The sequence below is a fragment of the Lolium rigidum genome, chromosome 1 (genome assembly GCF_022539505.1).
Source record: "Lolium rigidum isolate FL_2022 chromosome 1, APGP_CSIRO_Lrig_0.1, whole genome shotgun sequence".
In the NCBI taxonomy this organism is placed as follows: domain Eukaryota; kingdom Viridiplantae; phylum Streptophyta; class Magnoliopsida; order Poales; family Poaceae; genus Lolium; species Lolium rigidum.
This window is the reverse complement of record NC_061508.1, coordinates 175,853,999-175,867,249: the sequence shown is the minus strand read 5'-3', so window position 1 is coordinate 175,867,249 and position 13,251 is coordinate 175,853,999. Positions and strand designations below refer to the sequence as shown.

Genomic DNA, 13,251 nt, shown 5'->3' with positions numbered 1-13,251 from the left:
GTGTAGCGGGGACGGGCTTGGGGCACCGGACACCGTATTGGGCCGCGCCAGATGGAAAGGGCCTTTGGGGCACGCGGCTGGGGACGACTTTTTGTCCAGCGCGCCCTAAATCCCTTTGGAGGACGCTTTGAGGGACACGGCTGGAAATGCTCTCAAACCATATTTAAAAACTCTTTAACTTTTTGCAGCTTGTCCCTTGCAAAGGAAAACAGCCTTGGGAATTTTGTGTCCAAACATTTGTCCTTCCAAAGATCGTACCAGAATAGAATGGAGCGGCCATTTCAAATTTTGACCATTAAGTTTGTTTTCTTGTAGCTCTTAAATGCATAGTAATCTAATCCTTAGACCATGGGATTATGTCAATCACTAACACCAGAGGAATACTTGGATGACATAAAACGTAACACCGTAATAGGGTGACTATAAAATTGGCATTGCGTATTCTGAAAGTGATAGTTGAGGCTCATAGATCAAGAGTGAGATTTATCCATCCAAATGATGGAGATATATACTCTAGGCCCTCTCGGTGAGATCATACGCAATAAGTTGTTGCAAGTACGAGACTTGGTCACGGGGGATGCCATATCACAAAACGAGTAAATTTTACTTACCGGTAATGACATTGAAGTTGGTATAGATGATACCGACGATCGAATTTCAGATAAGTAAAATATCACGAGACAAAGAAAATCGGTCACAGTGTGTATTGTTCATTCAATCGCGAGGTCATCGTTGAATATGTAGGATCCATCACAGATCTCCAGATCGTGATGTCGGTTATTGATCGAAGAGGTGTCTAGGTCATGTATGCATCAGCGAACCGCATGGCGACACACTTAAGGTTCTTTGACGCTTAGGGTAGGTACGATAATATAATTTGGAGACTGAATGTTGTTTAGAGTCTTAGATTGGATATAGGACATCACAAGGAGGTTCGGAAGAGTCTAGGAATAAGATTCATATAAGGCAAGTCACTTTCCGGGTTTTTGAAAAGTCCGGGAACTTTCCGATGTGTGACCAGAGGGTTTCTAGAAAGTTCCAGTGGGGCCACTGACCTGCGAGCGGCCACATGAGCCGAGGGGGTGCAGCCCAACCCTAATTTGCCAGGCGCACCATGCCCCCAAGATAAGATCAAGTCCCTATTTTGTAGGGGGGGGGGGAGTATTCCCCCTCCCATGCGCCGTCCCTAGATGGGAAGGGGGCAAGTATTCCCCCTCCCTCTTGAGGTTTAGGGGTGTCCACACTCTTCCACCCCAACCCTAGCCCACACCCTCTCCTCATGCACATGCTTAGGTGAAGCACTACATGATTTCTTTTCCGCCCCCACCACCACACCGTCATGCTCGCTAGGATTCTTGGAGGATCTACTACATCTGCACGCCTGCTGGAACATGGAGAGTATGTCTTCATCAACACCATACGTGCGCCCAAGTACACGAGATGGTGCCCACTTGCAGTGCTGGAAGGATCTTCGGCACGATCTTGAGATCGGCAAGTGAATGACTACATCATCCACGAGATCTGATCTTGTTAACGCTTTTGGTCTTCGAGGGTAAGACTCTAATCTATCTCGTTGTTGTCATCTAGTATATTGGATATTGATTTTTGTTCGTTATTGCGGTAGAAATATTTTATTTTCTATGCTACGAACCCATCGCGCTCGAGCAAGCCCATCCTCCTCGAGCGGTTGGGAGGGAGGGGAGAGGGGGTGGATGCGCACGAGAAACCCTAGTCGCGTGTTGACCGAGTGGACAACAAGGAGGCCAGGCTAAGTCCCTAGTTGTCTAATACGAAATCGTAGTATTACAGTGAAAATTGTTGCACTTCGAACCTTCTTACGCCTACACTCTGACTCACACAACCATGAGCCTAGCCAAGTGGCCGACTGGATTTACCCAGACGCGTGTTGCCCGACCGGATAAAGAGTAAAATGCATCGTAGTAGTGCCGGAACTTGGAGACCCAAATCAATACGGTCACCGGCCTTCGAAATATGACACATACGGATATTGGTTTGGGTCTCCGAGTTTCACTACTGATGATGCATTTTACTCCGCAGATAAACCTAGTGACGATCCACCCCATTCCACAACAAAAGACAAGACAGCCTGTTCCATTTTATAAAAAGTCGATTGGGTAGTAGCTAGGGTCCAAACATTTGTTGGTACGTAATAATATAGTGGGAGTAGTAGCAGGTAGTGCAGGATGGATGTGTGGAGATCGCATCTGCATCACCACCGTGGAGATGCCCCTGGCCCTCACCCGATCCGATCTGTACCATCATCTCCTCTCGTGGTCTGGTCGTGGCCTCGTGGGGGGTTGGTTGGTGCCCACCATTGCATTGCATTGCATTGCATGTATAAAAACCCCGGCCGAAACAGCCGTTCGTTCCCCAGCAGTCCGTGCGTGCTCCCCTGCAGTACGTCGCCCGGCGTCCCCTTCATTCCGTTTGGAGACGGGACGGACCAAGGTTGAGGTTGGTACCACTACCAACACACAACACCAACGATAGCAGGCCAGGTAGAGGTAGGTGACAAAATCGCCGTGAATTAATAATTACGCCACCGCAGCAGCAAGGCAGGATAGCAGTGCAGGCCACCAACCCAAAAACCTCTCCTCCTCCTCCTCCTCCGCTCGGCTTCTTCCCAAACCTCACTCCCCCTCCACTCCCGGCCACCTCTCACCCCAAGATCCAAGAGATCCCTCCCCTGTTCCGTCCTGCCGCTGCTACCGGGTGGGAGAGGGGGGAGATCTGGTGGTCTCTTCCTCCGCTCATCGCTTGGTAAGCACCTTGCTGCTGCTTCGATTCCTCAATCTTCTTCCACTCCAGGTCCAGCGTGCTTGTCTTCCGACCGGCCGGATCCACCCCTCCCTCCCTCCCTCCCTCCCTCCGCCATCGACCTACCGCTACCACCGTCCACGGATACACGCTGCTGTAGATTTTTCTTGTTCCGGATTTGTTTGATTGATTGATTGATGCACAAAATTGTCACTTGTCCCATCTTCCTTCCTAGAACTAGAGCAAGAATTATACAGTACTATATAGTATCACACAAAAGGCATCATCTTTTCCGGGGCCGCTGACTCTGCTCTGCTTCCAAGGGAAGGGAAGGGAAGGGAGGCGCAGATCGCGTGCAATTGTTCCTTCCCCCCACGCATTCCTCACTCACCCCACCGCCGAGATCTGACCTCAACAGGGAGGTTGCGTCCAGGGTTGAGGTTCAGGTTTAATCTGTACGACTAGTGAGTGAGGAATCCGCAATGCAGCTACCGTCGTCTCTCTTGCCATGTGCTTGTTTTCTACACTAGTAGTATCTGGTCAGGATTGAAACTGGCAGCGGAACGCGCCCATTTTTCTTCTTCTTCTTCTTCTTCTTCTTCCGCGGATCTGGATAGGCCTGTCCAGATCCTAGCCCCAGCTCTGCTCACACACTAGGTCCTGCGTCTTGTTGGTTCATGTCAAGTCAGGGCTCCAAATTCAGCTACTAGCTGGCTTGGCAGCTGCAGTAAACTCAACTGCCCGCCTGCCCGCCCGCCCGCCCTATGTGTGCGTGCGTGCGTGTAACAGTTTGTAATTCCCTTCCGCTGCTGTTTCTTATATCGATTGTCCATGCTCATATTTACTCATTTTCTTGTTAACATCACAATACATACATATATGGCGACTAAATGGATGATGGGTTTCCTCCTCCTTCTCACACAGCCAGTTCAGCCGTGAGAACACTACTACAATACTGTATTTTGTTATCTTTCGCCCTTCCCTTTCGTGTGTAGGGAGTTTCCTCAGATATGCTATGCTTCACTTCTCTTGCTCTTGTTATAAACTTACTTACTACTTACTAGTACAGCAGTTGTCATCAGCTCTCATCTAACTGCCTGCTCTACTACTTTTCTGAGCATTGTCTTATTTCTCGCCACAACTTTCTTTCCCCTCTCATGTGTTACTGTCATTCTAACATGTCTCATCTAACTCTACGGTTTTCGTTTCAGAAGACTGCGCGCCCTCCAGCCAGCCATGGCGGACCTGCAGGAGCCGCTGGTGCGAGGGAAGAGGAAGAAGAGTTTGGTGGACTACCTGGTGCAGTTCCGCTGGATCTTCGTCATCTTCTTCGTCCTCCCCGTCTCCTCGCTCATCTACCTCAACATCTACATCGGCGACATGTGGTCCGCCATCAAGTCCGAGAAGAAGCGACAAAAGGAGCACGAGGAGAACGTGCAGAAGGTCGTCAAGCGCCTCAAGCAGCGCAACCCCAAGAAGGACGGCCTCGTCTGCACCGCCAGGAAGCCCTGGATCGCCGTCGGCATGCGCAACGTCGACTACAAGCGCGCCAGGCACTTTGAGGTCGACCTCTCAGCCTTCCGCAACATCCTCGAGATCGACGCCGACAGGATGGTCGCCAAGGTCGAGCCGCTCGTCAACATGGGACAGATATCCAGGGCCACCTGCCCCATGAACCTCTCCCTCGCCGTGGTCGCCGAGCTCGATGACCTCACCGTCGGCGGCCTCATAAATGGCTATGGCATTGAGGGGAGCTCCCACATCTACGGGCTCTTCTCCGACACGGTCGTCGCCCTCGAGATCGTCCTCGCTGACGGTCGGGTTGTCAGGGCCACCAAGGACAATGAGCACTCTGACCTCTTCTATGGTGTCCCATGGTCCCAGGGAACACTTGGGTTCCTCGTTTCAGCTGAGATCAAGCTCATCCCAGTCAAGGAGTACATGAGGCTCACCTACACCCCAGTCAAGGGATCTCTCAAGGACATTGCACAGGGCTATGCTGACTCCTTCGCGCCGAGGGATGGCGACCCTTCCAAGGTCCCCGATTTCATTGAAGGGATGGTGTACACCGAGACGGAGGGCGTGATGATGACCGGCGTGTACGCCTCCAAGGAGGAGGCTAAGAAGAAGGGTAACACCATCAACAGCGTCGGGTGGTGGTTCAAGCCATGGTTCTACCAGCACGCACAGACAGCGCTGGACAAGGGCGAGTTCGTGGAGTACATTCCCACGAGGCAGTACTACCACCGCCACACCCGGTGCCTCTACTGGGAGGGCAAGCTCATCCTGCCCTTTGGCGACCAGTTCTGGTTCAGGTATCTCTTCGGCTGGCTGATGCCGCCCAAGGTCTCCCTGCTCAAGGCCACCCAGGGTGAGGCCATCAGGAACTACTACCATGACAACCATGTCATCCAGGACATGCTTGTGCCCCTGTACAAGGTTGGAGAGGCTCTCGAGTTTGTTCACCGGGAAATGGAGGTATATATATCATCATTTTTCTTCTCTTTTAATATTAGAAAATTCAAGTGTAGATGTCAATTGATGAGTCTGCTAGGCTGCAAATGCTTTTTTCTAGTAATTTTGCTATGAAATCACCATCAAGATCAATGTTAGCTACTATGGCTGTGGATGTGAAATTCTGCTACATCTATTTTTGTGTAGCCCAACCTGTTGCAGCTTTGCTTCTCTGAAAGAATGAATGTTAGTATAAGGTCACTTGAAATGTAAGTACGGATTTGCACAGAGTCTGCTAGGCTTGTAGGGGCTGCAATACTTACGCCTAGGAATTATTTGCTATGAAATCATCATTTAAGGCTAGTCTGAGTTACTTATTGATCTAATTTTATAGGCTGTCATGTCATAGCATTATCGTACATGTATTTAAATGTTGTTTCAAGTGGCTGTAGGGTTGTGGATGTGAGTTTCCGTTTCTGCTCAGTTAACAGCTATTTTTGTGTGGCGCAACTGCTATGTCTGAAAGAATGTTTGCTGAATGCAGAATGTTTGCTTCTTTTCTTTTTTTTATAACATATAAGGCCATTTGCTATTAAGACTGCTACAGTTCAACTGTTTTAATAAAGGGCTGTGTGCATCTATTTGATGCAGAGGCTGGGTAATACCCATTTCTAAAAAATATAAGGCCATTTGAAATTCAAGTAATATATCTGCATTTATGAGTCTGGCAGGCTGCAAATGCTCTTAGCTAGTAATTTTTTTCATGAAATCATCTTCGAGATCAGTATTAGCTACTACGAGACGTTGATATTAATGGGCTGTGGATGTGAATTTCTCCAACAGCTATTTTTGTTTGCTGCTTATTCTGAAAGAAAGAATTTTGACTGAAGAACTTTTGTTTGTCTCAGGTGTACCCACTGTGGCTGTGCCCTCACCGTCTGTACAAGCTCCCAGTGAAGACGATGGTGTACCCGGAGCCGGGTTTCGAACTCCACCAGCGTCAAGGCGACACTAGCTATGCTCAGATGTTCACGGACGTGGGCGTGTACTACACCCCCGCCTTCATCTTCCGCGGCGAGGAGTTCAACGGCGTGGAGGCGGTGCGCAGGCTGGAGCAGTGGCTGATTGAGAACCACAGCTACCAGCCGCAGTACGCGGTGACTGAGCTGAATGAGAAGGACTTCTGGCGCATGTTCGACGCGTCCCACTACGAGCTCTGCAGGCAGAAGTACGGCGCAGTGGGCACCTTTATGAGCGTCTACTACAAGTCCAAGAAGGGTCGCAAGACCGAGAAGGAGGTGCAGGAGGCCGAGGCCGCCATGCTTGAGCCTGCATACGCCGAAGAGGCCTAAGTCCTTCTGGTCGTCCCTGGTTTCGTTGTCTTCAGGATGAGATGTGTTTGGCAGAACTGAGGACTATTTTGCTTGATTATTAGAACTCATCGTGTAGCATTAATTCGTAGCACTCGCTGCCGTCTGTACTCGGCAACTTCGTTTACCCCTTTGTTGTTGATTTGCTTAGAGAACTTAATCAGGAAGATGTATGTGGCTGTAATAATATGGATGCTTGTGATGAATTCCCTGCCTGAACTTAATCAGTAAGATGCTTGATCAGGAAGTTGCGAATATGAATGCTGTTATTATGCTGTAGTTGTACACAGTATTTGCAATGGGGTGCATTTTTGCCTTTCATTTGTGAAGCACTTCTGTTTGTTTCAGTTTACTCCAATACTAACTTCTAAAACCTGATTTAATCTGCTTGGCACACTGAGTTGGGCTGCTCATAGTGCTCAGGGCAGCTTGCAGGATGAAATGGTGAACTGATTCACAGATGAAACTGTAGGAAAAAAAACAGGTAGTGATGCAACTTTTTTACTGGCAAGGAGTAGTACTGTAACTGTAATAATAATGGTCTAATAGATCCAGGGAGTGATGCAATTCATGGGTGGAGACAGGGCATGTGAGAGGCACAGTGAGATATGAGTAGCACCAAACGGCCCTGAATGCATGCACGTGCTCCTCATTATGCAAGGAGTATGAACTGTTTTTCTTGTCTTTAACTTTGTTTTTCTTTGTAAAAAAAACATGAGACGTGGACGGTTGTTGTTTGGCTAGCTGACCCTGACCGAGTGAATGTGAGTGGCACTCACTGGTCAGTCGATAAAAACAGAGACATGAATGATCCGTGGGCTGCCATGCTAGGTACACTGCATATTGCTCAGTCGATAAAAACAGAGACATGAATGATCCGTGGGCTGCCATGCTAGGTACACTGCATATTGCTCAGTCGATAAAAACAGAGACATGAATGATCCGTGGGCTGCCATGCTAGGTACACTGCTCTGCTTCCTCTGCTTTCTTTGCTGTAGTGGTATACATAAGAGAGAAGCCCTCCTGGATCTCGACGCTAAAACCCTTGCAAACTCCTCCTACCTACCGCTCCCCCAAGCTCCATCAATGGCTGCGAACCAGCAGCTTGTCACTCGTCGCCATCTCCTTCTCCTTCTTCCTCCTCTGCTTGTGCTCCTCCTCGCTTCTCATCACCAGGCTGCTGCTTCCGATCCACTGGTAACTACTGTCTATACATGAGTAAACAAGCATGCGAATTCAGCCTCGGATCTGAAATATCTTTTGACTGCAGGTGACGACGATGCACGGCATGAGAGCGAGGTCCCTGCTCCAGGCCCCAAAACTAGGTAAGTAACTCTGAATTCCGTTGCCTCATTGCCATGGTGGTGTATACAATCAATAACTCGTGTGTGATTTCCCTCTGCCTCGCCGGCGACGTACGTACGCCAATGGTGGATGGAAATGGATGGGGAGCAGACTGCCCGAAGGTGTGCTACGGCCGGTGCAGCAACAACTGGAAGAACGAGATGTGCAACGACAAGTGCAACGTCTGCTGCAAGCGCTGCAACTGCGTCCCTCCCGGCACCGGCCAGGACACCCGCCACATCTGCCCCTGCTACGACACCATGATCAACCCGCACAACGGCAAGCTCAAGTGCCCGTAGGCCGTAGACAGACATTCAGGTCGCACACCCCGGCAGCTAGATCTCGTCACCACTAGTCTCATAGATCATGTACTGTGTGGTTTGCAGCAATCTGTATTCTCTCTCTCTCTCTCTCTCTCTCTCTCACTCTCTCTCTCTCTCTCTCCCTCCCTCCCTCCCTCCCTCCCTCCCTCCGTCGTCTCGCACTCTCATAGATAATGGTACTGCTAAAATAAGAAGTTTCTGCTAATTTACTTGCTTGTACATGATAAGATCTACCTTATGTAGAATTCTGCTAAGAAGTTGCAGACAGAGATGCATTTGCAGTGCTACGACACTAAACTCTGGTCTGGTTGCGACTCTATATTCTCTCACTTTTTTCTCCAACCAATACCAAAGTGTGTGTCAAAATAATTGTAAAAATGAAATATATTCGCAGCTTGCCAACAGATTTGTTCTTGCGCGGATGCACTGGACGCGGAGCTAGCAGCTATGGAGGAGGGCCTTGGCTTGACGCTGAACTGGACAAATGAAGCTATCACTGCGCCGAGGCGATCAAGCTAGTCTCTTCTGACTTCTGAGTCTCCGAACCTGTCGTTGTATGCCAACAGAGTTAGTGTTATCAGAGAGAATTAAGGAAAGAGAGATAGAAATAAAGAAGATTAATCGCGAGGCAAACCACGCAAGCCACGGGTTGGCTTCGCTAGGGAAAGGACAAAGTAAAAGTGAAATTTGGTTTCAGAACTTTCGGCCAGAAATCGCTGATGCGATCAAGGCTGACTGTAATATCCCTACATAAGAAATAACATCTCTTTTCCCCGCAAAATAAAAATAAAAATGAAAGATATTCATTACAAGAAAATTACTTCCACCAATTCGTTTTCGATGTATTCGCCGACCCACGGTGTTAAGCTTCATGCGCAATCCTGAGCGGCGGTGGAGGCCCCCAACCACGTACACAACCCTAGCGGCCCCTCATCCCCCGCCCCTCAGGTCGCCGCTGCTGCCGACCCCTTCCGTCGGAGGACGAAGGGATGGAGAGGGCTCTGCGGCGGCGCTTCATGGGAGGCAGTGGGGCGCATGTTGAGGATGTCGGGCGGCACGGCCGTTGTGGCCGTGGCCTGATACACTTCGCCGGTCGTCATGGAGGAGTGGGTGTAGCGTGGCGACCTCGCCTCCGGCGGCGGTTCGGCGGGGGCGGCGATCTGGGCCAGATTTGGGCCCTCTTGGCCCCAATCGTCGCATGAACCATGGCTTCAGCCAAGCCGCCGTCGGTGCTTCGTGCCGCCTTTTACTTCTCCGGTGATCCAGCAGGAGTGACCGACGGCGTGGAGGCTGGTGTTCTCACAAATAATGGTGGTGGTCCTAGGATTTCTCTCTCGCCAAGATGAAGATCTACTTGATGCGTGTCCTTCTTGATTTTGCTGGAGTGTGGGGTTCCGGAAGGCTAAGTCGGCAAATGTAGCAGTGCGCCTTATATCAGGAGTTTTCTGGATCAGGTGGTATTTGGTCGTGCACACCCATGTTTTTATTCCGACCGTTTGGTTATGAAGAGAGCGGTGCGAATCTTTGTTATGTGTTGCCATCAGATGACTTTTTGATCCATAGTGAAATCAGAAGCAGAGAATATCATGAATTGTAGGACTAGCCATGGAGGTTCGATTTTCTGCGATGTTGAGAGACTTGCTTAGTATTCTGAATTTAGCGACAGTAGTATATAAGTGGGGGTGGCATCACATCTAAAGTTAGAGTCTTAACTTAATTGGTTGTGCCTGAAGTCAGTTGGAAGTCGTGCTCTGAATTTAAGAATGCATTCATTCCTTGGTAGTCGTGCTCTGGATTTTTATGTACGCAAATAAACTCGTTTCATGGAAGTGTGAGAAATGTGAATCTGTTCATCCTATCATTTCTAATTACACAAATAAAGTAGCTTCCTGGACATGTGAAATAATGGTTAGTTGTGTGAATAACCACTCCAATATGGGATATTCACTTTGGCTCGGCTCATAGGAGCATTTGGTTCCGTTATGTAAATCTACATTTTAAAGTGTCAAAAAAATTTAAATAATTTTTTTCATGTACATCTACATATTTTATGTGCGTACATAAGTTTTCCAAAAAAAACTACAAAATTTTGTGGCTCCTGTAAAAATGACAAATTTTGATGCTATAACACGACTACGTACAAGACATTTTTTTTAATCTTTTTTGTACACACCACATAAAATATTGTTTCTCCATAAAAACTTGTGTACTAACATAGAATGTCACGATGTACACCAAAAAATTTATATCAAATTTTTTTGAATTTTTTTAAATTGTTATTTAATTATTTTGGATAATGTAAGCATTTGCTTCTATAAGCCAAAATGCCGCCTCCTTCCAATATGGTTATATAAATCCATTGCTTGCTCCGTCGCAACAAGTCTCAGCCTAAATTGAACTTATCTAGTTGTGCAAATAACAACGGAAAAATTATGCAAGGTGTATCCTCCCTGATTTTGTTGCTATAAGTTGGGGCATCACCAGCAGCTAGTCTTGCAAATAAAAGTGATCTTTGAAGCACGTTAATGTTATTGAGTGTTCCCGGCAAACTAAAAAATCCATGCCAAATCCACAAGTTCTTCAATGCCACGGCCTTAATCACAATTGTGGGATCATAGATTTTGCCGCAATATGTACATTTCATACCATGCCTTTGGACAATATTTCAATATCCAATGCGTTAAATCAAGACTACCAAACATGCCCCACCAACCCCTTTTTATTCATCTCCATCAATCTCATCAATCTCTTGGTATCTTTCTTCGTTGGGAGCTCGAAGATACCAATCACCATACAACCGGATGACCATCTTGGAAAATCTACACGTGGACTCCGTGGTTGTATCTTGGTCAATGCGAAGATACTCAGTGATTGTATCTTGGCCAATGCAAAGATACTCACCGGCATAGTCCGCGGGTATGCCATAGGCGATCACCTGCTTTGCAGTCGATATTTTTTGGAATGCACTAAATCTCACAGTGCCGGCAGCATTTCTACGATGCTTGAAATAGTTTGAGTTGGCCTCATAATCTTTGTCGATTTTCTCGAGCAAGCTACGGTGCATTTGGTACCTTCTATGGAAGAGGTAGGGTGGGTATGTTCGTACCTCAGCAAAGTAGTCTTGCATCAGTTGCGCGTGGCCGAGAGCGCGGTTCCGCAGGATGCAAATGCGGCCCATCTATGACCCCTTCCTCTGATCCACTAGCTTCGCGTAGTCCTACTGCTCCTTCACGGCGATGACGACGACCATCATCTTCGTGTCGTCGTCTTGGAGCAGCTCATCGATGTCTAAATCGTCCGAAGATGAACAATCGGAACAATCCAACATCGGATCGACCGCGTCGTCCATGTTCACCTTCGCACTCATCTACATACGCGAAGATGCAATTGGTTCTATGTTCCGTTTGGGACAAAAGGAAAAAACGAAAATGGAAAAAAGAGAGGAAAAAGTCATACTTCGATCCGGTCGGGACGCGGCGCGACGATGGCGTGCAAGGACTGGCCGAGGGCGGCGGCCACCACTGGCAGCGTGCGACGGCCAAATCGGGGTGGGGCGGGTGGCGGGGTGGCATGTGGCCTCCGAATCCTGAGGCGGTGTGCGGCGGCCGAACCGGGCCGAGGCAGGTGGCGGGTGATACGTCTCCAACGTATCGATAATTTCTTGTGTTCCATGCCACATTATTGATGTTATCTACATGTTATATGCACATTTTATGTCATATTCGTGCATTTTCTGAAACTAACCTATTAACAAGATGCCGAAGTGTCAGTTCCTGTTTTCTTCTGTTTTTGGTTTCAGAAATCCTAGTAACGAAATATTCTCGGAATCGGACGAAATCAACGCCCAAGTTCCTATTTTCATCGGAAGCATCCAGAACACCCGGGAAGGACCAGAGGGGAGCCCTGGGGGCCCCACACCACACCCCGGTGCGGCCAAGGGGGCGCGCCCCCTAGGGTGTGGGCCCCCGGAGACCCTCCGGCGCCGCCTCTCCGCCTATATAAAGCCCCCGGATCAGAAAACCCCGAGGCAATTGACGAAACCCACGAAAACCTTCCGGAGCCGCCGCCATCGCGAAGCCAAGATGCGGGGGACGAGAGTCTCCGTTCCGGCACCTCGCCGGAGCGGGGAAGTGCCCCGAAAGGCTTCTCCATCGACACCGCTGCCATCTCCACCGCCATCTCCATCACCGCTGCTGCTCCCATGAGGAGGGAGTAGTTCTCCATCGAGGCTCGGGGCTGTACCGGTAGCTATGTGGTTCATCTCTCTCCTATGTGCTTCAATACAATAATCTCATGAGCTGCCTTACATGATTGAGATTCATATGATGATGCTTGTAATCTAGATGTCATTATGCTAGTCAAGTGAGTTTTACTTATGTGATCTCCGGAGACTCCTAGTCCCACGTGTGTAAAGGTGACGAGTGTGTGCACCGTGTGGGTCTCTTAGGCCATATTTCACGAATACTTACTCATTGAATGGCATAGTGAGGTGCTTATTTATATCTCTTTATGATTGCAGCATGTTGTATCACAATTTATCTATGTGCTACTCTAGTGATTTGTTATTAAAGTAGTTTATTCCTCCTCGCATGTGTGCAAAGGTGACAGTGCGTGCACCGTGTTAGTACTTGGTTTATGCTACATGATCTCTTGTAGATTGCGAAGTTAACTATTGCTATGATAATATTGATGTGATCTATTCCTCCTACATATGCATGAAGGTGACAGTGTGCATGCTATGCTAGTACTTGGTTTAGTCACGTTGATCTATCTTACACTAAAGGTTACTAAAATATGAGCATTATTGTGGAGCTTGTTAACTCCGGCATTGAGGGTTCGTGTAATCCTACGCAATGTGTTCATCATCCAACAAAAGTGTAGAGTATGCATTTATCTATTCTGTTATGTGATCAATGTTGAGAGTGTCCACTAGTGAAAGTGTAATCCCTAGGCCTTGTTCCTAAATACTGCTGAGTTACTAC

At 48.3% G+C, this 13,251-nt stretch overlaps 2 protein-coding genes across 5 annotated transcripts; both read left to right on the top strand.

Annotated features, from left to right (window-relative positions):
* Window positions 1–2,623: 2,623 nt before the first annotated feature.
* On the top strand, window positions 2,624–6,881 carry LOC124685307 (delta(24)-sterol reductase-like). 2 transcript variants are annotated; one of them, XM_047219656.1, is made up of 3 exons: window positions 2,624–2,781; window positions 3,993–5,256; window positions 6,141–6,881. In XM_047219656.1, exons 2-3 carry the CDS (start codon window positions 4,015–4,017, stop codon window positions 6,582–6,584), a joined length of 1,686 nt encoding a protein of 561 aa, XP_047075612.1. In that variant the 5' UTR covers window positions 2,624–2,781; window positions 3,993–4,014; the 3' UTR covers window positions 6,585–6,881. The 2 variants fall into 2 exon arrangements, with proteins under 2 accessions (XP_047075612.1, XP_047075606.1); XM_047219650.1 differs by having other exon boundaries at window positions 3,990–5,256.
* Window positions 6,882–7,682: 801 nt separating this feature from the next.
* On the top strand, window positions 7,683–9,019 carry LOC124682758 (gibberellin-regulated protein 2-like). 3 transcript variants are annotated; one of them, XR_006996418.1, is made up of 4 exons: window positions 7,683–7,799; window positions 7,873–7,927; window positions 8,058–8,264; window positions 8,513–9,019. XR_006996418.1 is itself a non-coding variant. In XM_047217384.1 (3 exons), the coding sequence occupies exons 1-3, from the start codon at window positions 7,689–7,691 to the stop codon at window positions 8,243–8,245; spliced, it is 354 nt and encodes a 117-aa protein (XP_047073340.1). In that variant the 5' UTR covers window positions 7,683–7,688; the 3' UTR covers window positions 8,246–8,303. The 3 variants fall into 3 exon arrangements, 2 of the variants coding, with proteins under 2 accessions (XP_047073340.1, XP_047073339.1); XM_047217384.1 differs by lacking the exon at window positions 8,513–9,019 and having other exon boundaries at window positions 8,058–8,303; XM_047217383.1 differs by lacking the exons at window positions 7,683–7,799; window positions 7,873–7,927 and having other exon boundaries at window positions 7,934–8,264; window positions 8,513–8,571; window positions 8,664–9,019.
* The last annotated feature ends 4,232 nt before the right edge of the window (window positions 9,020–13,251 follow it).